Here is a 27,768-nt window from a genome sequence, read left to right on the forward strand (position 1 = left end):
AGGGTGAATTGATGCTTTTTAATCACAGCAACTGAAAGATGCATCACAATTTCAGATAATTTAAATGTGAAAAAATATGTAATGAGAATCTATAAAAATTACTTATTTGACTATAATTGCATTTACAAATACATGTCCTGTTAACTGAAATAGTTTTTTAAATTGAAATGTACAAAACTGAAAAGTTAGGACATGATTTTTCACACTATAAAAGGTGACACTACAAAATTTAAACATATTCATTTAAAATTATTCCACTTTCAAAAAATGAGTTTTTCCAGTTGATAATGGTTCTGCTTAAGCTGCTCCCCATCTAAGATACAGTGACATGTTTTATTTGAGGTCAGTTAGTACCTGTTAATAACAACTAGAAGAAAAATATATTAATACGACAGTCTATTTCAGGTTAGTTTGGAATTCACGCAAATTCCATTTATTCTCTCAACAGTGGAGAAGAGACTGGTGAAGTTGGATAAGAAGCCAAGATGTGGAACTCATACTAGATATACTACAGAAATCCTGCCATCTGTAAAAAAGAAAGAAAAAAACAAACACAAAAGGTGGTGTTAGAAGCCTCTCCAAATTTAAATTCTGAATTCCTATTATCATCACTTAAGTAAAACACATCTGAACACATGGTCTATCTTAATCTACAGCTACATATTACTCTCCTAGGACAGATTAACTGAGCCACGTGGTAAAAGGGGCATTTGCATGTTCCCAACACTGAGAGGTTTTCTTATGTCTTCAAGACTTAGGAGCTGAGAAGGAACACCAAGGTCATGAGAGGGCAGCAAGCACATCACACCCCAAACATCTTCTTGGGTTTGTTTTCGTTTCTCCTTTCCTCTTCTGCTGCTTCTATTCCTTTATTTCCTAACCCCCTCCAGTTTTTCCTCTCACCTACTAATGAATTAATTCTGCCAGGGACACTCCATGTTAGGCTAATTTAAGCATGATAGCTAGATGTTAAAAAAACAAAACAAAAAAACCAAAGGACTCCCATGCATGCATGCACACATGCACACACATGCAAACTTTTATGTTCTGTTCTAAATGCTTTAGAGCCAGGCTTCTGAACTGGGAATGAGGGGAAAGAAGGGGGACCCCTAGAAGGATTATGGAGAATCCTATGAACACCCTGAAATTACATGCAAAATTATTATATAATAAACCATAATTTTAAAACCAGAGTTCCAGGTATGTGACTCTTAAATAAGCTAAAAATAAAATTCAGATTCAATTTATATTTATTGAGCACCCACTATGTATTATTAGATCCTTTCACATTACCTTAATTAATATTAAACAGTTTTACCAGATGTAGTACCTGGTGATAACATAATTAAGCTTTCTGTTTTTCTTGTTTAAACATTTATAACTGGGGTGAGAAATGAATTTATAGAGTATATAGTGTTCTCCATCTTGTCTGCACATTAGAATCACCTGAACAATTAAATCAGGTTATCAGGAGCTATCCAAGCTGTCCAGATAACTCTAATGTGCTGCCAGGATAGAGCAGCTCTACTCCAAGTAGTATTTCCCATCAAGTTCTTCATAACCTACCCCAACAGACCTCAGCTTCTGAAACTGCCATGGGGGTCCCAGTCCCTTAATTCAGGTCGTTGACCTACATTTCCCTCTGATTCTACCCACTCAGCCTTAAGTCCCAACTCCAAAACCCCTACTTCATGTAGAAATGTTTAATAAGACCTCATTCTTGTCTTTAAAAATCCAGCAAACTTTTTTACTGTAACTTTCCTAAGACGCTGTCATATCCTACCTTGCATTACAGTAGTTTATGAACTTGCACTTCCTCTCCTACCAGACTGCATTAATTAGTTCCTTAAGGGCCAGCATCAAATCTTTTGCATGTGTATTGTTCTCAGTATTTAGTGGTAACCTGCATTAGACACTGCAAAAGATTAGAAGTGAACTGGGGTGGGATGCAGCATGCTGAAATGGAGTGTCAAAATCATACGGTTCAGTAACTGCTCAGTCACATCCAACTAGAAGCAGGAGGCTGGTTTGCTAATGACAATAACAACAAGAACAGTCAGTTACACTTGGTGCAAGCCCTTTAACTGCATTAACTCATGTTAGATTCCCACAACCCATGAAACAAGTCCTACTATTTCCATCGCACAGATTAGAAAAACAATGACATTTAAGTCCTCTTCCGGCCCAAGGTCACACAGCTAATATATAACTAAATATGGATTCAGACTATCCTATTCCTGTAACACAGGAACGAATATAAACCCCAGCGCCATCAGACCAGAGATAATTCAAGTTTAATATTAGTTTTGGAAAGCCGGAAACAGCTATACTGGCGAGGGAAGCCCCTCCTCCGCCCGGTTTTCCTGCGGCCTGGAAAAATCCTACTCATTCTCCCAGGCCACACCTTGCGGACTCCAGCCCTGTTAGCCCTGGCTCTGGGATCAGCACGCCGTCGCCAGCGTCTCCACCGCTCACCACATGGCATGTTGACTGTAGTCTGTGCGACTCACCTACAACCTGAGGGTAGGCCCAAGCCTAGCTACCTGCCCCAGCGCTAGGACACAGAGGGCGCTGGGCGGACAGGTGCAGTCCCAAAGGAGCGGGCTGGACGCTCCCTTTCTTCCTCTGAGCGCCCTGGGGAGTTTTAGCCGGGCCGGGCTGGGGACTCCCCGTCCCAGGTTTGCGGGGTTGTGGCCCACTGGGCGGGCAGTCCCGGCCCGGCCGCACTCGCTGACTCGTGCGCCCGGAGCGCGGTCCCCACCGTACCTTCCGGCCGCCCCACTGTGCCGGGCCGGAAAGTTCCGCCCTCCACCCTAGCCCCGGGTCCCCTCACCGCCACTCTCGAGCCCAGCTCCCAGACGCCCGACTCAACCTGCGCACCGCCTCTTCCGTCTTAGGACCTGTCAGCTGAACTAGACAAATCCGGCTTCGGCGGCCCCAGCTTTGCGCAGCCGCCGTGTCTGTCCCGGCCCCTCGGCGGCCCCCCGCAGGCCAAAGGCAGCGCTACAGGCGGGACCACAGTCACCGCCCCCTACCGTCCAGCAAACTCAAATATTCTGCCCCTGGAAAAGTTAATACGAATGCAGATCTGAGACCGCCCTCCTTGCTGTAGTCCTAGGATAGGGCCCAGGATTTAGAATTATTGCCAGTCCCTAGAGGAGATCGCGAGGCAGCAGTCTACCTGGGGCATACACTCCGCCAACAATCTCAGACCTGCTCCTCCAGGTAGACTTAAACAACCCTTCTCTTCCTCCCTCGAACCCAACTACCTTCTTAAAAATGCTGCCCATCCTTGCGGGCACCTCCACGATGAAAGCATTCAATGTTCATATCATAACAGTAATAACTACCACAGTTAGGATGTTTCAAGCACTGTGCTAAGTGCTTTATGTACACTGTCTTTTTATTTTCACTGTAACATTATGATTTAGGTACTATCTGTTATGTACGCTGACTTTTTATTTTCACTGTGACATTATGATTTAGGTACTATCTGTTATTCCCACTTTATAAATGAGGAAATTAAAACTCAGGTTCAAGTCTATAGCCATGCTACCCTGAAAAAGCAGGATCCCATCTAATCTCGGAAGTTAAGCAGGGTCAGGCCTGGTTAGTACTTGGATGGGAGACCACCTAGAAAGACCAAGTGCTGTAGGAATAAATAAAAATTTTAAAAAATAAGAAAAATTTAAAAATAGAGATTGTAAGCTGACAAGGTCTTTGCAATCTGTGAGGTCAACCAAGGGGTGCCTTGCCTAAAAAATAAAAAACAGGTTCAAGAACTGACCATAAGATACATGATTATTAAGAAGATGAGCAGGAATTAAAATTATGTTCCCTATCTCATGACATATACAAAAATTAACTCAAAATGGAACAGAGACCTAAATATAGAGCTAAAACTATAAAACTCTTAGAAGAAAATGTAGGCGTAAATATTTGTGAACTTGTATTAGGCAATAGTTTCTTAGATATAACACCAAAAGCACAAGCAACAGAAGAAAAAATAGATAAGTTAGATTTATCAAAATTAAAAACTTTTATGCTTCAATAAAACACTATCAAGACAGTGAAAAGACAAACCATAGGAGAAAATATTTGCAAATCAGATATCTGATAAAGGTCTAATATACAAATATATAAAAAACTATAACTCAACAATAAAAAGACAAACAACTCAATTTAAAAATGGGCATAGGGTCTGAATAGATATTTCTCCAAAGATGACATACGAATGGTCAGAGAGCACATGAAAAAGATGCTCAGCATCATCGGTCATCAGGGAAATGCAAATTATAGCTACAAGGATGGCTATAATAGAAAAACAGGTAATAACAAGTGTTGGTGAGGATGTGGAAAAAATTGAAACCCTCATACACTCCTGGTGGGAATGTAAAAATGGTACAGCTGCTTTGGGGAACAGTCTGACAGTACCTCAAAAAGTTAAACAGAATTATAATAAGATCCAGCAATTCTACTCCCAGGTATATACCCAAGAGAATTGAAAACATGTTTACACCAAAACTTGTATACAAATGTCCAATTACATCTGTACATATTTACATTTGTATATATTTATCTGTACATAGTGTACACAATAGTGGCAGTATACACAATAGCCAAAAGGTAGAAACAACTCAAATGTCCATCAGTGGATAATTGGATAAACAAAATGTAGTATAACCATACAATGAAATATTATTCAGCTATAAAAAAGAAAGGAGTACTGATACATGCTACAACATAGATGAACCTTGAAAACATTATGTTAAATGAAAGAAGTCAGATACAATAGGCCACATACTGTATGACTCATTTATAGAAAAATGTCCGGAATAGGCAAATCCATAGGACAGAAAGTACATTAGTGGTTGCCAGGGGCTGAGGCAAGAAGAAATGGGAAGTGACTGCTAATGAGGATAGGATTTCTGTGCAGGATGAAAATATTGTGAAATTGGTGATGATAGTTGCACAACTTTGTGAATATACTAGAAGCCACTAGATTGTATACTTTTAAAGGATGAATTTTATGTGAATTATATCAATTGTTTAAGTGCAAAGCACTGTTCTCAGCACTTAAGTGGGATACTGAAATGTTGGTTCCTGCTCCTAGGAACCATCAAACTAATGTGCCCCTAATGATCTAATAAGCTCCTATGTCCTCATCACATACTTCTCCCCCTAGAAAAGCAACTCGCAGAGCTAGGCCTCAAACCCAAACATACAGGATTCTAAAGATCTTAACCAGCACTACCTTCCAGATAAGATTGGCTTCAAGGGCTAGCCACTTGTGTGGCCACAGCACCTGTGCTCAGGAGGACCGCAGGCTTAGAAGGGCCCTGCTCTTGGTCTAATGCTCTGCTATGGCCATCTTGAAATTCTTAATTTTCAAACAAGAGGCTCTGAATTTTCACTTTGCACTGGGCTCCACAAATTATGTTGCTGGTCCTGTAACCAAGAGAGAAGAAAGACCAAGTGGGTAAATTGGGGCACTGGAGAGGCTTACTTGGCTACCACAGAGGGAAAACTTTTGAAATGCAAATAATCACTTGTTTTCTGTACTGTAATCTTGACTGTCACAGAGCAGAAAACTAACTACCCCAGTAATAAGTACCAAAAGGAGAAACACACTCTTAAAAAATGTGAAGGAAGAAGAATCTCTAAAGCCATTCACTATTGTCATTATTCATTTTTAGCCAAAGGAAATTAAACCAAGAGCAAAACACATGCAACTCTACCTCAGAGTGCTCAGAGGGTAAGATCATAAATCCTGCCAGAGACCTCCCAGATGCAAAAAGTGAGGGGGCCTAAGAACCAGCTCAGAAAATTCTCACAAAGTCAGAGCAGGAGGTAAATTGTGACATCACAACATGACCTCATGTCAGAGGTCTCAGCATAGAAAGAATAGAATTTCAAAGCAGTGTTAATAATTTAAATGAATATTTAAAGCAAACTAAATAGAGTCCAGTTTTGAGGTTGGTATTGGGTAAACAGAGTTTTCTAATAAATTTTGTTATTAGACTCCATAAAAAGAGGTTTGTCTTTGGTTTCATGTGCTCAGTCATTTAAATTGAGTTTTCCCTGCGTGCCTAGCTCTCTACTGTGTTAAGAAATTTTCATGCATTATTTCATTTTAAAACCCAGGAACTCAGGACTGAGGTAATTTTGTCTCCCTATTTTATGGATGAAGAAATTGAGGCACTAAGGGGTGAAGTGATTTGATCGGTGTCATACAGTGGTGATGTACAGGATTAGGACTAATTCCTCATCAGTCTAATCCTCTCCTGTAGCAATAAGAGAATTGAATTTTTTTTTGTAACAATATAGATGAAACGAAATAGTTCTGGCCTTAAGAATTAAAACAAAAGGTACCAGGGAAGTTAGGGTTAGAGTGTATGACATAGTGATAGGTGAGAATGAGATCCAACTTGGTGCCCTAGGGACACTAGATGATGGAGTCTAGGGTTAGGAAAGGATGGAGGTGTGTGACCTAGACCAGAGGTCAAGCTCCAAGTTATTGAGTTAGTCACAGACTACATCTGGTACTGAGAGGGGCTAGCGGGCCTTCCATCAATGTCTGTACTTGTTCCCATCCATCACTGTCATTCAGTGGGTATCCAGAGGCTTTTCTGAGCTCATTCCACATGCCAAGAAGAGACACCCTCCTTTTCAATGGCTATCATTCATGAGCATCCCTGAAACAAACCTTGATACACAGAAGAGCATCAGTGTGGAAGGGAAAACTCTGAGAGAGGACTGGACAGTAGTGAGCCCTACCCCAGTACAGACATGTCACTGACTTCCTGCTGGTCTCTGGTAATTATAGACCTACCCTGCAGATCTTAAAATTTTCACTATTATTACATGGAAATATGAAAAATTGGATATTGTTTAAAACACGGGCTTCCTCCGTTAAAATATTTGGGAGCAACTACACTAAAAGCACTGATAAGTGACTAACAATCAGAGTGCTACTCATGTCCCAGGCCCTGCTCTAAATGCTGTGTATTGACTACACTAAACCTCACAGCAGCCCTGTAACATCGTTACTATCATCACCCCTATTTTAAAGCTGAGACTGATCACAAATAAATTGACTTGTCACTGGCACACAGATAGTAAATTACCAAGCCAAGCTTTGAACCCAGGCAATTGGAGTCTTGAGTCCACATTGTTAACCCCAAAGCTATGCTTAAATCAAATTAATACTTTGCTCGAGGCAAGTGATTAGTGGGGTCTATGAGGAGAAATAACTAGGTCACCTTTGTGACCAGCTTCCCAGTCAGCACAGTTTAAACAGTACCTCAGGTCACCCCAGAGTTATAAAAAAAATAGATTCCTAAAAAGGCTTGAGGTGGCTGACAATTTGAAGTGTTTTCTGAGCTTCTGATGCAAGCAAAATTTGATTTACAATAATAGACACAGAATGATCATGTTTATACTTGCAACCCGGCATTTTATTATTATTCCCCTGAATAACAGTGAAGAGTTTTGTAACCCCAAGGTAACATAGCTCTGTAAGAAGGAAAGAAAGGTGAGATTTAGCAGCAGCTGCCATCATAAATCAGTGTGCCACTGCTCCTTTTGGAGCTCCGGGCTCAACTCCTGGCTGTCATAAACTTATAAAGGGAAGCCTCATGAGAATTTATGTGAGAGAAGAAGACTCATTCGCCTTCCTGCAGGAACCTTCTGAAGCAAGGCGAGAATTAGGCTGATTAGACTATGTGAAGAAAGAAAACCGAACCAACGGTTGAGAGGAAGGGAAAATGTGGGTCAACTTCAGCTATTTCCCTGCCAAAAAAAAAAAAAAAAGAAATGGCCTTGTAAATACAGAAGAACATGCTGAATAAATGAGTAACTGGATGACTGAATAAATTAATAAATGAACATGATCCAGGCTTCCTCCAAGGTGGTTCTTACAGTGTGAGAATAGTTAGATCCTGGATCACCCAGAAATGCTGAACACATAACAAGGCCAATCAACAGTCAGCTTCTGAATATTCATGCACAGATGATGCTCCCAGTCAATATGTTTGAATTTTGTGTTTACTAATAGATGTTAAAATTCACTGTGCAAACCAAAAAGAAAAAGAAAAAAAGAAACTTGTATTGGGAGCATAATACATTACTTCTGGATAGGGCTGCCAGATAAAAATATTTATACCAAAAAAATTTTCATGGTTTATCTAATTCAAATTTAACTGGGGGCCCTGTATTTTTATGTGCTAAATTTAGCAACCTAATTCTGGGCTAATAACCCTCTGTAGAAGAGAGGGCTGAGGACAGTATCTGGGGGCCATGACCACACCCTGGAGTCAGACACAAGGAACACCGAAGTTGGAACCAGAGAAGCAGACAGATGAGTCTGTGGAAACACAGAGGGAGAACAAGTGTGTACGGAGCTGCTTCTGAGCAGTGAAACAGGCCTGAGGAGAGAGGTGTTGGCAACCAGGAGGATGCTAGCAAGAAAGGCCCAATGGCTGTAGAGTTTGGCCTTACAAAATTGCTGGTGCCTCTAAGAAGTTCTAACTCAGTGGTTCTCAGTGAGGCTGGGGTGGATGGAGATGGGCTGCTTGTTGAAATGACCTATAGCATATCAGAATTGAAACCTGGATGCTGGAAGTGCCTACTTCCTCACTTTGGGTTGAAAAGGGAAACGATATATGTGCAACCCTCATCAACTCAGAATTTACGTGGTCCAGTTTAGGGGCTATAAATTGTAAACTTTTCCTTGCATTTTTTCTCAAAACCATGAAGGAAATCCCTGGTTTGAAATTCATTGGAAAGTCCTTATCTTCAATCTACTTCCTTGCTGTTGTCTAGCACACCTCCTCCATGATTTCCTCAACCTTCAGCAATTTCCCTCCCCCATCTGCATCTCCTCTTATTACAGATCAATTAGACCTCTCTTTCTAGCAAAAAGGTCCAATTGACTTCCTCAACCCTGTCCCAAATGATATGAAAAACGAAGCCTTTTCACAAGGGGGGAAATAGAACTGGCAATTACAAAATTCTCTCAAGCAGGCTGGGGAACGGAAAAGCATGAAGTTTCCTGCCCTGTCCCTGGTTTTTTGAAAAAACCTTCCAAGTGATCCTGAGATCTAGCCTCCTTCGTGCCTTAAGCCAGACACAAAGCCTTTTTATTTCTTGTAAAGTCCTATTTATTGGCAAATTTTTCCCTAAAATGTACGTTTTTCTTTCTGTACTGGTTCCAGAAAAAGGTGCCAGTGTGTGGGAGTGGATATCTGTTGTCTGTTCCTACAAAGACCACAAATGCTGTGCCACCAGCAGGTGATCCTGAAGATTTACCTGAGTCTCCCAGTTAAGATTCCTGGCTAGATTGGCTGTAACTTCAACAAGATCTTGCTAAAACTAAAAATAAAAAGAGGCAGATTTAGGAGGTCCAATCACCTTCCCAGATGGAACGATCCTGAGGATGAAGCTTCTGAATGTCATCGGAGCTGCCTTGGTCCCGACTATGGCAGCTGCTGGGCAAATTCATGAGGAGCCCTGGGGGTGGGCAGCCAGCCCAGCACAACACTAGTCGTGTGGGCATGATCTTAGCCTTCCAGTTGGCCTGTGAGTCCCTCACAGGTCCGGGTCCCACCCTGCTGGTCTAACCTCTCATATTTCCTCAGGACTTTAGGTGCTTTGAAAAGACTCTCTGACTCCCTACCTTTCCCACTTCACCCCATTTTCCTTAGGGTAAAGGACCCACGTATGGACACCCTCAGTGTTGGTGGTAAGCAAGCCCTCCAAGTACCAATCCCAATTCGGCTCTTTTAAAAAGGTTTCAGACTTGAGGGTGGCTGTCTTCAGCTGTTTCAAACCTATATCAGAATACCTCTGCTCCCTCAAACCTATTTTCAAAACTTAGGGTGATGAAGGCTTACTAGACAAACTCCAGTGACATGACAGCTCCTTTTACCCCTTGACAGGTAGCTACCTATGATCAACTGACCCTTGCAGCCAGAGGGAGAGAAAATTATTAAAGGGGGTGCCATTCCCAGGGATAACCAAAAGTCTGAGGCCTTGTTGGCTGGCTTTGGATTCCTAAAGGGTTATCTTAGCTTCATGTCCCCGAAGGGAATAAAACAAACAAACAAACAACAATAAAACCACCTGTGAAACCCAAATTCAAACTCTCTCATGAACTAGGAGTCCATTTTTTACATCCATGGTCCCAGTCAAGGCAACACACACACACACAGAAAACACACATATAACAATGTTCTGTCAAGAATATAAATGTTAACACCTGTAAAATCACGAATTCCATCTTTCTTCTGTGGTCATTGGTTTCCCATTGAGAGATATAATTGTCATCGTGTGTAGCTTCTCGCTTTGTGTTCTAAGCAGCACGGGTCTGGAGCTGTGGATGTTTGTGAACTCAGGGCACCCACCTCCCTGCCTCTATGCCCTTTTTTCTGCCTTTGGCCACCAGATGGCATTCTGGAGAAATTCTCAGCACCCAAGTTTTCTGCACCAAGTCTCCCCTGCGTTACTCTCGACTGGGCTTCCTCCATATCTCTTTTCTGTTCCCTCGCAATCTATTTTTCAGAGTGCAGCCAGAGAGGCTGTCTGGAGGGCAAATCTCTGTGATCTTGGGTAACTTACCTAATCCTCTTGGGTAAGTTACCTAATCCTCTATGTTCCGATAGCAATGGTTGTGAGGGTGGCATGAGGTGATGCAGGTTGTTGAAGCACAGAGAGCCTTGGGAAATCAGCTTTTCAGGACCCAGAGGCAGAGAAAAAAGTGGAGGGACAAATGCAAGACCATCTTCACCTTTTGCATACGAGCCATAAGACCTGGAAAATAATACCTAGTAGAAGAATAGTCCCCCGTATTGAGAGTTTTCTCTGTACCGGGCACTGTGCTGAGACCTTACGTGCGTCATCTCATTAAATCCTCACCAGACTCGTGAAATGGGTCATAGTCACTCTCTAGACAAGTGAGGAAACTGAGGCCCAGAGAAGTTAAGCAACTTGTTCAATGTTTCCAAGCTAGTGTTTCATCTACGTTCAGAACCATGCTGTAGGAAATGACTCCATGCTGTGGTCCAACCAGCTTCAGTAAGATGGTTAAGAAACCTCCATAAGCGGAAAATGGGATAAAATGAGCGGGTATGGGAAAGAGAGGGGAAGGGAGGGAGCACAGATGGGGCGTAGTCCAGGGAGGTCCCTCCCGCCCCCATCCTAAGGGCCACGGGATTCCAGGACAACAAGTCCTGATTAGGATCACTTGTGTCCCAACAGGGCACCTCCACCTTCAAGGATTCAGCTGCAAACGCCCATCTAGAGAAAGCTGGCCTTTAATTCCCACCACTTCAAATGCTTTACCAACCTCTGTACTAAATCTCAAAGTAGGAGATAAGCCTGGGAGAAGGCTGGGGTAGCAAATTGAGGAGAGAACTGAGAAGCAACAGGTTACCTCAAAGGCTGCCCAAACAGACTGCCCGTTTGCATCCTTCCTGGGCCTTGCTTCTGCAAGAAGGGGAATGGAAGAGAGCACATCTTAAAACATCCAGAAGGAGCGTTACGGGGGCCAGCAAGGGAGTTATTGTTCAGGGGACTCTGACATAAACAGCAGTGGGGAAAGAAGAATTAGAGGAAGGGAGGGAAAAGGAGAGGAAGGTGTGGGAGAGGGAAAAGTATAAAACCTCTGAGACACAGGAGTGGGAGGCTGGGGGATTCCCCAGACAGGGGCTCAGGCTGGACCAGATGCAGAGAACAATGGGCCTCTCAAGGCTAGAGAGCCGGAAGGAAAAAGTGAGGGAAGCCACACGGTCAGGCCAGGGAGGTCCTGGTGCTTCAGGAGCCAAGGCCATGGGCACCCCCATGGGTCCGTGTGGGCAGGGACTGCCCCAGGGCCAGTGCAAGAGCCAGAGGCATCCACAAGTTTGGGAGGAGCTGTGCAGATCATAACACTGCTAACAACAACGTCATTGCCTGTGACTCTGGGCCAGCCCTTCACTCATCATTTCATTTCATCCTCACAATTTCCTGCAGAGAGGGCTACTATTCTTATTCCCATTCACACTCCATAAAGTAGGCGGTGGAGACACAGGGAGGCTCAGTGACATGTCCCACATGACCCAGCTGGTAAGCTGCAGTCACGACTTGAACCCAAGCAGTTTGGCTCTGATGGCTACTTTCTTAATTACAGCTGCTTCCCATGAGACAAAAATGGGTGATCAGGACAGAGTCAAGATTAAAGGTAGATGAGTACAGAGAAAAGATCGGAATGGGAGAGGAGTAACGCGGAAACACTGGAAACAGCGTGACTTGCTCAGGAGTGGCCTCAGGCCTGTGGAACAAGCAGGGGCTCCGGCTCTCTGCTCACTTGGCCACACAGGGGCTGCATTTCCCTCAGCAGCCACCTTGCTGCGTGGACAGCACCTTCCCTATCTGGCCTGTCCCCGGAGCCCCAGCTTCATCCTCCTCAGCAGCAGGCCACTGGGCTTCACAGGAAATGCTCTCTCCCTAATTGGCATTGAAACTCACAGCCCTCCCTTTTCCTGTAGGTGGGGTTTCCATAGGAAAAAGCTGCTTCTCTGTTTCTCCAGCCGCCAACTGTTTGGAAGTCAGATCCCCACATCCTGCTCTACTGGGTCAAGTCCCTCTTGGACCGGCTCTTGTCCATCATTGGCTGGAGTGGACCGACGGGTGCCCCGTGCTGGGTCTGCCCTGGTGATCTTACTTCACCAACACTGGGACCTCTCAGATCTCTTCGGATGAAGATGGCCTTGCCTGGGAATCCCGCTAGTTCCATCATTATCTAATTATGGGACAAGGCTGCACCAGCAGGTCTGGGGGCAGGAGAACAGGGCTAATCAAGCCCCCCAGGAAACACTGGAGGACTGCCCAGCCTTCGAAGAACTCTAGCAGTTTCTGAATCTCACCCATTCTGGCGGTAAGCATGATGCGACCTCTGCAACTTCTGCTGGGGCTCCTGGGGGTAGGTGGCTACATGTTCCTTGCAGGGGATTGTCAGGAGGTGGCCACTCTCACTGTGAATTACCAAGTGTTGGAGGAAGTGCCGTCTGGCACGGTGATAGGGAAGCTGTCCCAGGAACTGGGCTGGGAGGAGAGGACTGGGCAAGCGGAGGCTGCCTTCCAGGTCTTGCAGCTGCCTCAGGCGCTCCCCATCCAGGTGGACTCTGAGGATGGCCTGCTCAGCACGGGGAGGCGACTGGACCGAGAGCAGCTCTGTCGGCACCGGGACCCCTGCCTGGTTTCCTTTGACGTGCTTGCCACAGGGGATCTGGCTCTGATCCACGTGGAGATCCAGGTGCTGGACATCAATGACCACCAGCCACAGTTTCCCAAAGGCGAGCAGGAGCTAGAAATCTCCGAGAGTGCCTCTCTGCGCACCCGGATCCCCCTGGACAGAGCTCTCGACCCGGACACTGGCCCCAACACCCTGCATTCTTACTCCCTGTCTCCCAGTGAGCACTTTGCCCTGGATGTCATTGTGGGGCCTGATGAAACCAAACACGCCGAACTCGTGGTGGTGAAGGAGCTGGACCGGGAAATCCACTCGTTTTTTGATCTGGTGTTAACTGCCTATGACAGTGGGAACCCCCCCAAGTCAGGCACCAGCTTGATCAAAGTCAACGTCCTAGACTCCAACGACAACAGCCCCGTGTTTGCTGAGAGCTCATTGGCACTAGAAATCCAAGAAGATGCTGCCCCTGGTACTCTCCTCATCAACTTGACTGCCACAGACCCTGACCAAGGCCCCAACGGGGAGGTAGAGTTCTTCCTCAGTAAGCACGTGCCTCCAGAGGTGCTGGACACCTTCAGCATTGATGCCAAAACGGGTCAGTTGATTCTGCGTCAACCCCTAGACTATGAGAAGAACCCTGCCTATGAGGTAGACGTCCAGGCAAGAGACCTGGGTCCCAACCCCATCCCAGCCCACTGCAAAGTTCTTATCAAGGTTCTGGATGTCAATGACAATGCCCCAAGCATCCACATCACATGGGCCTCCCAGCCATCGCTGGTGTCAGAAGCTCTTCCCAAGGACAGTTTCATTGCTCTCGTTGTGGCAAATGACTTGGACTCAGGAAAGAATGGTCTGGTCCACTGTTGGCTGAGCCAAGAGCTGGGCCACTTCAGGCTGAAAAGGACCAATGGCAACACATACATGCTGCTAACCAATGCCACACTGGACAGAGAACAATGGCCCAAATATACCCTCACTCTGCTGGCCCAAGACCAAGGACCTCAGCCCTTATCAGCCAAGGAACAGCTCAGCATTCAGATCAGTGACGCCAATGACAACGCACCTGTGTTTGAGAAGAGCAGGTATGAGGTCTCCACTAGGGAAAACAACCTACCCTCTCTTCACCTCATTACCATCAGGGCTCATGATGCAGACTTGGGTGTTAATGGACAAATCTCATACCGCATCCAGGACTCCCCAGTTTCTTACCTGGTAGCTATTGACTCAGACACAGGAGAAGTCACTGCTCAGAGGTCACTGGACTATGAACAGATGGTTGACTTTGAGTTCCAGGTGATTGCAGAGGACAGTGGGCAGCCCCAGCTCACTTCGAGCATCTCTGTGTGGGTCAGCCTCCTGGATGCCAATGATAATGCCCCAGAGGTGATTTATCCCATACTCAATGATGGAAAAGCCAGCCTCTCGGTGCTTGTAAATGCCTCCACAGGCCACCTTCTGGTGCCCATCGAGACTCCTAATGGCTTGGGTCCAGCGGGCACTGACATACCACAAGTGGCCACCCACATCTCTCAGCCATTCCTTTTGGTGACTTTTGTAGCAAGAGACGCAGACTCAGGGGCAAATGGAGAGGTCCTCTACAGCATTCGGCATGGGAATGAAGCCCGCCTCTTTGTCCTCAGCCCCTACCTGGGTCAGTTGTTCATCAACATCACAAATGCCAGCAGCCTCATTGGAAGTGAGTGGGAGCTGGAGATAGTGGTAGAGGACCGTGGCAGCCCTTCCTTGCATACCCGAGCCCTGTTGAGGGTCTTGTTCGTCACCAGCGTGGACCACTTGAGGGACTCAGCACGTGAGCCTGGGGCCCTGAGTACCTCAGTGCTGACGGTGATTTGTCTGGTTGTCCTGCTGGCCATCTTTGGGTTGATCTTGGCTCTGATCATGTCCATCTGCCGGACAGAGAAGAAGGACAATAGGGCTTACAACTGTCGGGAGGCCGAGTCCACCTACCGTCACCAGCCCAAGAGGCCCCAGAAACAAATTCAGAAGGCAGACATCCACCTTGTGCCTGTGCTCAGGGGCCAGGCAAATGAACCCGGTGAAGTTGGGCAGTCTCCCAAGGATGTGGGCAAGGAAGCGATGATGGAAGCAGGTTGGGATCCCTGCCTGCAGGCCCCCTTTCACCTCACACCAACCCTGTACAGGACCCTGCGGAACCAAGGCAACCAGGGAGTGCTGGCCGAGAGCCCAGAGGTGCTGCAGGAAACTGTCAACCTCCTTTTCAACCATCCCAGGCAGAGGAACGCCTCCCGGGAGAACCTGAGCCTTCCTGAGCCCCAGCCTGCTTTGGGCCAGCCCCGCTCAAGGCCCCTGAAGGTTGCAGGCAGCCCCACGTGGAGGCTGCCCGGAGACCAGGGCAGCGAGGAGGCCCCACTGAGCCCACCGGCCTCCTCAGCAACTCTGAGGCGGCAGCGGAATCTCAATGGCAAATTGGCCCCTGAGAAAGAGTCAGGCCCCCGTCAGATTCTGCGGAGCCTGGTCCGGCTGTCTGTGGCTGCCTTCGCAGAGAGGAACCCCGTAGAGGAGCTTACTATGGATTCTCCTCCTGTTCAGGTACCTTGGCATGGGCAGCTCTTGCTCTGGTCACCCCCGGATCACTACCAACACCATCAAACACTCCCTTTCCCCTCACCAACCCTCACTTTAATTCCTTAGGCTCACTGGGCACTTTATGCTGCATTAAGTACAGTGGTTCAGGGCATAGTTAGGTGTCAACAGAATTTAGCCGTGTGACCCTGGACAAATTATGTGTTGTCTCTGAGCCTTAGTTTTCCCATCTGTAAAATAGGAATGGTGGTAAGAGCACCTGCCTTGCCGAGTTGTCCCGAGGATTTGATCAGTTAATTCCTATAAAGTACTTATTCAGGAAGTCTGGCACAACTAGACACACAGCAAAGATAGTGATTAAGAATATAAGCTTTGGTTTACGGCCAAGCTACCCTGAGCATGCCTGATCTCGTCTGATCTCCGAAGCTAGGCAGGGTTGGGCCTGGTTAGTACTTGGATGGGAGATCACCTAGGAAGCCCAGGTGCTGTAAGTGGGGGGAGCAGGCAGAGAGAATATAAGCTTTGAAGAAAGGCTTCCTGGGTTCGAATCCCGACTCCACCTCTTCCTAGCTGTGAACCGCAGGGAAGTTCCTCGGCTTCTCCATGGAAGATGTCCATGTTAACGGCACCCATCTCCTAAGTTTGCTTGAAGATGAAATGAGTGCTAAAAGCCTCTAGAATAGTGTCTGGCACATAGATGGCATTCAGCAAATGATTATAACTTCTGCAAAGCTCTTCACTATCTCCACCTAGGCAAGCTCCTTATGAAGCAGGCTGGCATGGGCATCATTGCTCCCAGGCTCAGGGGCTGCATTTGACTTGCTTGAAACCCCAGAGCCTGCTGACTATATCTACAGGGTGATGCAGTGGAAACAACCTTAGAACTTGGGAGTTAGGCAGATCTGGGTTCAAATTTCCACACAGGCACAAGGAGCTGGGCAACCTTGGGCAAGTCCTTTAACATCAAAGCCTCATTTTCTTTATCTATAAAATGGGGATTATGATGCCAACATACCCTGTGTCTGCCTCCCAGGGGTTTGAAGATTAAATGGGACAATGAACGGCAAAGTGTCTAGAGACCCAGGATTTACTAGACACAAATAAGAAACATTTTCATACCCATATCCACTCCTCTGCACCTCAGATAATTTTCCCTATGCTAGGCTGCCCATCAAAGTCGCACTTCTTTTGGGCCAGGCCATCAGCTGAGGTCTCCTATGGAGCAAGGACACAGCTTCCTTCTCCCACCTCTCCCCAGGAAGCTACCTGGAGAGGGCCCAGCTGCTTTCTTAGGAATCTTGTCCTGGGCTCTATGCAGCCCCAGAGGTTGCCTGGAGCAATTCATTCATTCATTCATTCATTCATTCACTTATCAAATGCTTATTGAATGAGCTCTTTGTGCCAAACACTGTGCTGGTTGTTGGTAAACAGAGACAGCAGAGAGTAGGCACTATAGGTGACTCCAGGGGGTGATGGAAAGAACCATGGCCATTTGGGATCAACTTGGGGGTAAGAGGCAGCTTGCCTGATGCTCAGGTCTTTCCAGCAGCACGGTGTCACAGTGGAGTCAGATCCAGGTTCAAATTCCAGCCCTACCACTAATTGCTGTGTAGCCCCTGAGAGCCTCAGGTTCCACATCTGCAAAATGGGGGTTACAATATCTCTTCCCTTGGATTATTATAAGAATCGAATGAGATTGTTTACAATGTAAGTTATTAAGTGTTTATCATAAGCTCTATTAATAAGTGATTTATATACTTTTACTCATTTAATCCTCTTAATCACAACCACCATATGACCTGGGTCTCATTATTATTCCCTTTTTTACTGCTGAGGAAACTGAGGCTCAGAATGCTTAAGTAATTCCTCAAAGCTTCACAGATAGAAACCGGTACAAGCGCAGATATAGGATTTGAACCCAAGTCCAGCTGACTACAGAGTCTAGGCTCTAACTGTGAAGTGACCCTGAATGACAACACTCAGCTCAGGGAATGGCACTTAGGGAATGTCCCTGAAATGTAGGCTGTCACAGGGAAAAGGGTGGCAGGTGCCTTAGGAGGTGGGATCTGCCCTGAGGCAGGCAACGGAACCCTGATGCTCCCAAAGTCACACTGAAACCCCAGCCTTAGCCACCTCCCCTTCCAACTCTCCTGCTGGGCTTCCCAGAGGGGTGGAATGGGCCTTCTCTGGGAGGAATGGGGGTGGGCTCAGCAGGCAGAGGCAATACTTTTTAGAATAACAACCCAAGCTTTAGCATTTGTGGAGTATTTTGAACTTCCAAACCACCTAATTAATCCTGACAATCCAGTGAAGAAGGCTGGGCTGGTATTTCTAGCACCACCTTAGAGATGAGGACACAATGGTCTGAGTCGGTCTAAAAACCTGCCTGACATTACACAAGCTAGAAATGACCTTGAACTAGAACTCAGCCTCCCAAGCCTTCTTCGTCTGTTGCCTTCTCCTCATAAGGCCTTGCAGGGTCTGGCCCTGCCATTTTGCCCAGCTTCGCCCTACTCTCCATCCATCTCCTCTGCCTGTCAGTGCATAGTGCCTTCTGTCTGGAATACCTTTTATCTCTCGCCCAGACCCTCACCCTCTCCCCACTTGCCAAACTCTGTGCAGCTTTGGGGTTCTGCAGTAAGTGCCTGACATATAGAACGAACTCAATAAACATTTACAGAAATAAACAAACCAGCTCCCCCCATTCCACCCCGTAACCCCACTGCAACACCCTGTAGTGAACGCCGTGCCCTGTCTTCAGTGGCAGACTGTGAGCTCCCTTGGGGCAGCATTGGTCTCCATTCTCTTTCTTATTCCCATAGTGAGAATGGGGCCTGGCATAAACAAGCACTTATGAAATACTTGCTAAATGAAAGGACGAATAAATGAATGATTAAATGACACAATTTTTGCCTTCTCTACAACATAGTCCTACATCTGGACACCAGAAATTGGCTGATTGCTTGAATACTGCCGAAGTAGGGAAATAACTTTTTTAAGATAACCCTTATCAAAGTAATAATAAATTTATGGTCAGGAAATGCCTTTTTCACTCCCCTCCCCATGGATACCTCCAGGAACAGATCACTTGGGGGAATGAGAGTGAGGGCATGGGCCCAGAGGGTCCCTGGTCTTTCCTTCAGACACCCAGGTGGCGAAGCAGGGAAACTGCCTGCTCAGGTCTCTACCTCTGTCACTGTTCACCATTCACCATTCACCATCCCCCATCTGATCGCACAAACATCTGAAGCTGAAGGAAAGACTATAAAAAGAAAGCACCGGCATTGAGGGAAACATCCGGCAAGGAAGTGTGCTGGGTCGGAATTGTGTAGAGTCAACAGATTTTTCCTGTCTTGTAGCAAATCTCCCAGCTGCTGTCCTTGCTGCACCAGGGCCAATTCCAGCCCAAACCAAACCACCGGGGAAATAAGTATTCGGCCAAGCCCAGTGGCTCCAGGTAAGTGCACGTAGCCCCCACAGGCTTCTCCAGCCCCCTGGCCGGCCTCCCCTCACTCCTGCAGTCTCTGTGACAGTAAGGAAGGGTGAGCACATCCCAGACTCCTGGGAGAGTGCAGTGGACAGTATCCATCCCCTCACCCCAGGCCACTTGGTTCTGGAGCAATTGTATTTACAGTATTTACAGGATAGAGTCACTAAGGAAATGACTTCATCCCTGAGGCTCAGACTATATCTGTCCCCTGATTGCAGAGGTGCTGAGCTACAGGCTTTAAATCTGTAATTTTTTTCTTTCTCTCTCCTGACTCTTAAACATAATATGAAGGCCCTTAGCTAAGGACATGGATATGTGGGTGTGTTCCTTTGGGCTGTCTGAGAATTAAAGAGACCTCAAGAAAACATCTAATCTAACTCTTTGCTACAGATGGAGAAACTGAGGCTCTAAGAAGTTTGATCCACCCCAGCTATGTAAACTTGATTAAGTCAGATAAATCTCAAGGCCTTGGTTTCTCATCTATAAAATGAAGGTCACCACACTTCCTTGTAGTGATGGGGTAGGATTTAATCATCAAATGTAGTCTAAGCCCATAACCCAGAGCCTGGCATGTAGTAGGTGCACAAGCAATGCTAAGTCCTTTCTTCTTAAAGTGACTTTGCTTGGGGTCGTATAGCCAGTGAATACTAAAGCTGGCACCAGCTCTCAGGGCGCCTGACTCCTGGTTCAGTGCTCTTGCCGTAACAACTTTTAGGGGGTTTTGTTTGTTTGTTTGTTTGTTGTTGTTTGCAAAGATAGTGAGAGGTAGTATAGAGCAGCAGTGAATACTCCAGAGTCACATCTGCCTAAATCTGAATTCTTGCTTTATCACTTAATCCATGAGGACCTTGGGCAAGCTACATAATCTCCACAAATCTTAGTTTTTTCATTTGTAAAATGATAACAAGAAAACCTGTTACAGATGTGAAAGGTTTGATGAGAAGGTACATATCCCCTGCAAAGCATAAGACCTGACTCAGAATAATTGTTCAGTAACATGAACTGTTGTCAGTATTACTTGCAAATTTTCCACCTCCCTGCTGATCCCTTCATAGCAACAGAAATGGCCACAGAAAAAAAGCAGAGAATTCTCCAGACCTTAAAGCCCCTCAGGAAGACTTTCTACATGCTGGGAGGAGGCGCCAGGCCTGTCCCCACATGCCAAGCAGCCCCAGGAACTGGCCTCCCTGAGGTGATAAGAAGAGTCCGTGGGAGGGAGGGGCCAGGGTGGAGACAGCTGGAGACAAGGGAGTAGGTTCTGAGCAGCTTTTGGATGTCTCACCTCAGCTGCGTTCTCTGTCGACCTGCTGCTCTTCTTCTGGTCTGGGATTTGGCCTCAAATAGGGAGGAAGAAACATTCAGTCTACAAAATATTAATTACCTACTGTGCAGGGCTCTGTTCTGAGCACTGGTGAGAGAACAGGGAATGAGATGACCAAAAGTCCCTGCCCTCACTGAAGCTCATACTCTGCTGGAGGAATGAGGGGTGGGTGGGTAAATGGATGGATGGGTGGATGGATGACTGTATTGGATCATCCAAAGTTACTTAACTCCAACTCTGTGCCAGGCAATGTGAAGGAATGGGAGGAACAATGGTGAGGAATCGCATTGATGCATTCACTGACACCTCTATTTGCTAAGTGCTTACAACATGCCAGGCATTGTGCTAAGCTCTTTACCTACAATGTCTCATTTTACCCTCACTATGCCCCATGAGGTGGGAAACCACCTCAGAGTAGACAGGAGGGCTGGGATCAAGTAACCCAGGTTGGTCTGGCTCTGAAGGCTACACTGTGTGTATCTAGTTCCCTATGTAGATAAATGAATGCTGGCATGAATGGAAGAATGTTCATGAGCAGGAATGAATTTATGTGTGAATTTCCTCACTTGTGGGCTGGACTGGTTTCCTCTGCAGGAGTGCAATCCCAGACACAGACGGCCCTGGTGCCAGGACCGGTGGCCAGGCAGAACCGGACCAGGAAGAAGGACCCTTGGACCCTGAAGAGGACCTCTCTGTGAAGCAGCTGCTAGAAGAAGAGCTGTCAAGCCTCTTGGACCCCCACACAGGTAGGGACTGCCCAGGGTCAACCTCCTTCTGACCCCACCATCTCCTCCCATGCCTAAGCTTCTGATTTCTGCTGCAGTTCACTACAGGGAAACACAGCCATTCTGTTTTTAGGGAGAAAGATCAGCAACATTTGACTTTCCTGGAGCTTCAATAGGTCTTTGTTTAAAGACCAGATTCTACTTGGGTTATTTATTTCACAAATCATCATAAGAATAGTGAACAATTACTGAGCTCTTGGTATGTGCCAAGTATGGGAAGCATCTTATACACATTCACTCAGCTAAGCTTCCAAACAGTTCTTGGAGGTAGACATTATAAGCTCCAATTTTGAGATAAGCAAACTGAGGATCAGAGAGGTAACATACATAGTCCTCTCAGAGTCACCTAGTTTATTAGTCATCAAAGGGAACCCCACCTAGGCCTTCCTGCCATCAAGAGACTGCCCCTTACCTCCTAAACCACTTCTTTCAATTATTTTAGTGAGTTTAAATACCCTTTTACCCTGAGAACTGAGTTAACTCTTTAATATGTTAACATTTCTAACTGAAACAAAAAGAATTTTTTCTAGAGAAACTATTGGACAACAGATATTAAACGTGAACTTTAATTCCTGAATCTGCTAGCGGCACCCCTGCTGTGGACACTGCTAACAGCCAAAGGTCCAACCATCCCTAAGCTGTGGTTTTGTTTCTGCAGTTAAGAATCTGTTTCTCATTTAGACACATCCTATGTGCTCCATCTGGCTGCAAACAGACTGAAGGCATGGCAGGCACTTCCTTTTCCTTGGTTAAAAAAATATATGACTAACATTTATTGAGGACTTTCTATGTGCTAGTCCCTGTTCTAAGCGTCTCATGAGAAACTCTTTCAAGATAGGGACTATTCATTATCCTCAGAGGTGCAGGGGTGTTTAATAATTTTCCCAAGATCGTGCAGCCAATGGTTATTAACATAGGCAGTGTAGCTCAAAATTAAGTAAAATTAAATCTAATTAAAATTAAGTGCATGTAAAATGAAAAATTCAGTTCCTCAGTCATATACCAGTCACAAAGTGCTCAATAGCCACGTGTGGTTAATAGATATCACTTTGGACAGCAAATATATAGAAAGTTTCATAGGGCAGTGCTGTCTAGAATGTAGAATTGTGAGGTCCAATATAGCTGCCACTAGCCACATGTGAAAATGGTTAGTCCAAATTGAGATGTGTTATAAATATAAAATACACTCCAGATTTTGAACGCTTAATATGAAAAAGGAATGTATAATAGCTCGTTAATAATTTTTAAAATTAACTTTGTGATAAAATGATAGAGTATAAAATTTTTTACAAATTAATTTCACTTTTTCTTTTTACTTTTTTTTAATGTGGCTACTAGAAAATTTAAAATACCCTCTGTGACTTGCATTCTGACTGTTGGGCGGTTCTGGGCTAGAACTTGTGGGCTCAGTTCCCAGGTGGTCCTGCTTCCCCACAGCACAGAAGGCAAGGAACACAGGGGGACCCAAAGGGGGACAAAAGCCTGAGTGGGTCACAGGGTCGGACTGTGATGGGGCTACTGGTGAGTGAGCCTGACACTGGGGTCTTGGCTGCATCACCTGAGGACGTGATGATGACAATATTTTATTGGTTGCATGAGCTTGCTGAATGCTCACAGCAATGTAACAAAATGAGTACTGCTATTTCATCACTTTATGAGAGAAAAAGGAGGCTCAGAGAGGTTAAGCAATTTTCCCAAGGTCACACTGCTCATAGGCAGCAAAGCAGGGAGATCAAAACCAGGTCGGAGCAGTGCCCGCCTGCCACGGAGTGAATTTACCGTCGCTTTTCAGCCATTCTCATACACCCCAGTGGTTTTCTCATTCCAAGCTTCATTCCTCCTGAAGCTCTCTGGCCATGTACAAGGAAAGGCCTAATTCTGTAAAGCAAAAGAGTTCCAAACTTATTACCCTAGAGTCTCAGGAAACTAAGGCTTACATTTCCCAAATGACCAGGGTTAATATTTATGCTCATTCAATCATTCGATAAACATTCACTAAGTCACAGGTGTGGGCTAGACCAATTGCGAAGGGGCTTGGCCCTGCCTCAGAGTCTGTACAGTCCCTGAATGACAAGGCAAGACTGGGACTCATTTATATCAATATAAACAACAATTAGCTGTATTTTAAAATAACTTTTCCAAATTGCACAAGCAATATTTAGTTAATGTGGAAAATGTAGATAAAAAGAAAATAAATCACTCTGCCCAGGGTAATTTCACTTAACACTTTGACATATCTCCTTCTAGTCTTTTATTCTATGCAGATTTATTTTAAAGCAGCTCACCTTAACCAAACATTAAATACATGTTAAAATAGATGTTGTGCCTTTTGTTTCTTTATTTTAAAGACAGTTTCTTAAAGACATTCTTTTCTCTGCTTGGCCTCCACTATCAGGCCTGGGACTAACTAGTTTTTGAGGCAAGATTTTCTGTTAAAGAGATGGGGAGAAGAGGCATGACGGTGGCATTGAAGATCTAGGGGACAGCTTTTTACTGCCTCTCTTCATTTCCTGGGACAGCCCTTAGAGAGCCAGCCCCTTCCCAGCCTGCCTGTAGGCTAAGGTTTCCCACAGCTCGAGAGATGAAGGCTGAGCAATTGGCATGGGGCCAGGTGGTGACAGTGCAGACCCCGGCAGGCCTGGGAATTCCAGAAGCCACAGGTGGTCACCTGGAACACCCAGGGGAGAGGAGGACCAGCTCTTCAGAGGGTACTAGGATGGTGGAGTCCACAAGGGACTTCAAAGTCATCAGACCTGGGGTTATATCTGAGTTTGGCTGCCTAGTAGACATGTGACTTAACTTTAGTTTCCTCCATAAAATGGGATAATACTGTTGATTTCAAAGGATTGTTTGGAGGTTAAATGAGATAATTATGTAAATTGCTTGGCACAAAGGTACTTAATAAGTGGTCACTATTATGCATATGATCAGAAGGCAGCACCAAGCCAGAAACTCCAGCCTTGACTCAGAAAAGAGATTTCCCCACCATCCTCAGCTAGTGGTGCATCTGGCTGTAAGGAATCGGTGAAAGACCCCTAGACCTGAAACACTCCACCAACCCAGAAATAGGCCAGCTCCTAATTCTAGGTCTGTGGACTAACAGCCGATTGACCAAAGCAGCTCCTTGATAGGGGCTGGATCTGCCTGTGAATTTTTTGGAGGATGGAGATAGTTCTTGCCTAAGTGTCACTCGGCTCACGTGACACTTCAGTCGCCGCCTTCCTGCCCAGCGAGCTTCCCGGTCAGGGCCTCTTCCTTCCTGTCCCCCTCTGGCTTCCCCACCATTTCCCTTCCCTCCTTTGTCCAGTGCCCTTGCCCTGCCCATGCCCCACCCTCACCGGCCCAGCCCTTCGGTGGGCCCAGCCCTTACTGTATCCCCTCCTCCCCCTGCAGGCTTGTCCCTGGACCGACTGAGCACTCCGGACCCAGCCTGGATGGCCAGACTCTCTTTACCCCTCACCACCAATTACCGTGACAATCTATTCTCCCCGGATGCTGCAGCCTTGGAAGAGCCAAAGACCTTCCAGACGTTTGGCAAGGGGTCAGGGCCAGAGCTGAGCCCAACGGGCACTCGTCTGGCCAGCACCTTCCTCTCGGAAATGAGCTCGCTGTTGGAGATGCTGCTTGAGCAGCGTGCTAGTGTGCCCGTGGAGGCCGCCTCCGAGGTGCTGCGGCGGCTCTCTGTCTGCGGGAGGACCCTCAGTCTTGACCTGGCCACCAGCGGGGCCTCAGGCATGGAAGTCCAGGGGGGTCCAGGTGGAAAGAAGGGGGCCAAAAGCAGGACCAGCAGCAGCAGCAGCAGCAGCAGGGGCTTGTGGATCCAGGAACCAGGGGCCCTGGGAGATGTTAGGGAGCCCAGGCCCTGAGGATCCTGGGATATAAGTGGGTTTCTAAAGTCTTTGAACTCACTGACCAGGGGTTGCCCGAGAACTTTAGGGTGACTGATGCTGCCCCACACAGAAGGCGGGGGCCTGTGGACTAACAGCTGGCTGACCAAAGCAGCTCCTTGATAGGGGCTGGATCTGCCTGTGAATTTTTTGGAGGATGGAGATAGTTTGTGCCTAAGTGTTTGCTGGCAAAACACATGTAGAGCACAGAGGGCCGGTCCTCCGGCAGAACAGCTGCTATGAGTGTCACAAGCAGGAAAAGATGGCCTCGCTGCACACTAGAGAGTGGGGGCTAGACCCTGGGATGCCAGGCAAATGTCTCTACTACTAAAGGAAAAGCAGTGGCTTATTCTCCTGTATTGTATACACCTGTCAAAGGTAGGAGGGAAGAATAACAGAGTAAGGGTTGTCATCCAGTCCCTGGCAAGAGGGTCATGCTGGGCCTGGGCTGGAGTGGGGCACAATGGTGTGCAGTGTTAGGTACACAACGATGGACAGGCATACTCTCGACCCCACTCCTTTATTGCTATATTATCAAATAATCTGCTTCTCAGCTGGAAAATTAGGACTAAGAAAAGTGTGACTATTTATAGAGCATTTACATGAGCCAGGCGCTAGGCTTACAATAGGATTTAATTAATTTCTCGACAATCCTGGGAGGGAAGTGTTATTAGCCCCATTTCACAGACAAGGACATGAGGCTTGGGGGGTTGAATGTCCTGCCCAAGATCAAGCAGAGAGCAGAGGCAGAGGCAGGATTTGGAGCCAGGCTTGTCAAATACCAGAACCCATAACCTCGACTTTGACACTGGGCTGCCAGCCAAGGAAAGGAAAAGGCCTCATAGGTGAGCTTTTGCTGGTAGTGGACTTGTCTGAGCTCCCCTCCAGAAACACTGCTAAAAAGAGTATTTTCAAAGCCGCTCAGGCCTGCACATCTTTGCACTTCCAAGCCCAGAGCAAAGGGGACTTAGATCTGACCTGATGCAGGCCGGGGCCTCTGCAGGATCCTGTCCTTTCTCAGCTAGCAGCCGTTCAGGTACAGAAGTCATTTTTCCAGAAACCATCATTCATAGGTAAATTTTCCTTTGTCACAGCAGGTTTAGGCCTGTGAATTCATGCCTAAGACCTGTGAACCAAGTCCATGAAATCGACACAGACAGCAGCAAACCTTCCAGAGGAGAAGGGAGTGAAGAAACAGCAAATATTTTCCGAGGCCCAGCCTTATAATTTTCCTGGAAATTCCCAAGCTGTCATTCAGCTAGCTTCTCAATAGCTAGACACTGAAGGCAAAAACTCCTCTCCGTGCTCCACCTTTTGTCCTTGGAGCTCAGTATTCATGTTTACTGTTCACAGAAATGGGCCCATCATATGCCTAACTAGCATTAATGAAAACCACACATACTTAGAATACAGTGTGGCCTCATTATTCCATTGTTCTACTTTACAGAGGAGGAAAATGAGGCCCCCTCAAAGCTAAGTGCTTCAGGAGCAAGGTCTCTGGGTCTCTGATCACCTCGCTCCAGGTCAAAGTGATCTCCTTACAAGACCTGTGATTTTCAAGCTGTCGGATTCCTCACGTCCATGAGAGAGGTCAGGGGAGCCCAAGGAGGCAGGGTCTCCGGCCTGACCAGCCAGGTGCCCAGCACAAAGCAACTTTGATGAATACTTATTGAATGGATGAATGAATGCAGGAATGAATAAATGGGTAAATAAATGCTTTAGAGTTCCTTTTTATCTATATTGGAGCTTTAGGTAAAACTTCATTAGAAAAAAAGATGGTTCTGTGAAAGCAAAGTCTGAAAACCATAGCACTAGGGTAGACAGTGCTGACTTTCCAATTACTAGTGGATTTTCAGTGCAGAGCTGATGTTTGGAGGGTGGAAAGAGATGGGGGGAGATGACCTAAGGAACCTGGACCACAGCGGGCCACTGGATCACTGGATGCACTGGATCACCGCCTCACTCTAGTTCAAAAGTCCTAAATCTGTAGTCCTTGGGACTCTGGAGAGACCCCCTGCATACTAGGCAAAACTTTGTGTAGTTGCATTTTTCTAAGCAGAAGATATAAAGTTCTCATCACATTCTCAGAGGAACATGTGGCCTATAAAAGGTTGTGCAGCACTGCTCTAAGTCACGATCTAAACCTCCACAGACATGGGTAATTTTAGTCATGTTCAGGAGGCTGAACATTTTATAGCAAGGAAATGGCAAGACAGAAAAGGCTGACTGGCCCAAAGCCACACGGAAGGTTTGCCGCAGCAAGGCTAGACTCTGGATCTGGGATTTAGTGTGATAATACATCAAGGGTCCTTAGCCTTGGCCCCTTGGTTGGACTTTAGGATCTATGAATCTGCTGAAAACTACATCCAAAACAAGGAGGCACATTTTCCTATGAGAAGGAGCCAGTGCTTTCACCAGATACTCAAAGGGGTCTATGACCTAAATAAGGTTAAGGACCACTGCAATCCTCTAGGTCAGTCCTCCGTTCTGCA

At 46.3% G+C, this 27,768-nt stretch overlaps 2 protein-coding genes and 2 pseudogenes across 11 annotated transcripts in view; 3 read left to right on the forward strand and 1 right to left on the reverse strand.

The window, feature by feature from the left end:
- Positions 1-2,922, reverse strand: part of RNF14 (ring finger protein 14) — a 31,235-nt gene extending 28,313 nt beyond the window's left edge. For 4 of the 10 annotated variants that reach the window (XR_004951920.1, XR_004951921.1, XM_036224267.1 and 1 more), the window contains exon 1: positions 2,511-2,793. The gene's annotated coding sequence lies outside the window, so the exon portion shown is untranslated. Of the gene's footprint in view, positions 1-354; positions 527-1,783; positions 1,916-2,510; positions 2,795-2,833 lie in introns of those variants that run through there. The other 6 variants (XM_016124148.2, XM_016124147.2, XM_016124149.2 and 3 more) reach the window with 6 other exon arrangements.
- Positions 2,923-3,539: 617 nt separating this feature from the next.
- Positions 3,540-3,658, forward strand: LOC118606213 (annotated as a pseudogene).
- An 8,916-nt stretch (positions 3,659-12,574) lies between these two features.
- Positions 12,575-26,976, forward strand: PCDH12 (protocadherin 12). Its single transcript, XM_016124155.2, has 4 exons — positions 12,575-15,799; positions 19,153-19,250; positions 21,199-21,350; positions 24,783-26,976. The coding sequence occupies exons 1-4, from the start codon at positions 12,920-12,922 to the stop codon at positions 25,253-25,255; spliced, it is 3,603 nt and encodes a 1,200-aa protein (XP_015979641.2). The 5' UTR covers positions 12,575-12,919; the 3' UTR covers positions 25,256-26,976.
- On the forward strand, positions 16,169-16,287 carry LOC118606079 (annotated as a pseudogene).
- Positions 26,977-27,768: the final 792 nt, after the last annotated feature.

The sequence above is a fragment of the Rousettus aegyptiacus genome, unplaced genomic scaffold, assembly GCF_014176215.1.
Source record: "Rousettus aegyptiacus isolate mRouAeg1 unplaced genomic scaffold, mRouAeg1.p scaffold_m13_p_7, whole genome shotgun sequence".
NCBI lineage: Eukaryota > Metazoa > Chordata > Mammalia > Chiroptera > Pteropodidae > Rousettus > Rousettus aegyptiacus.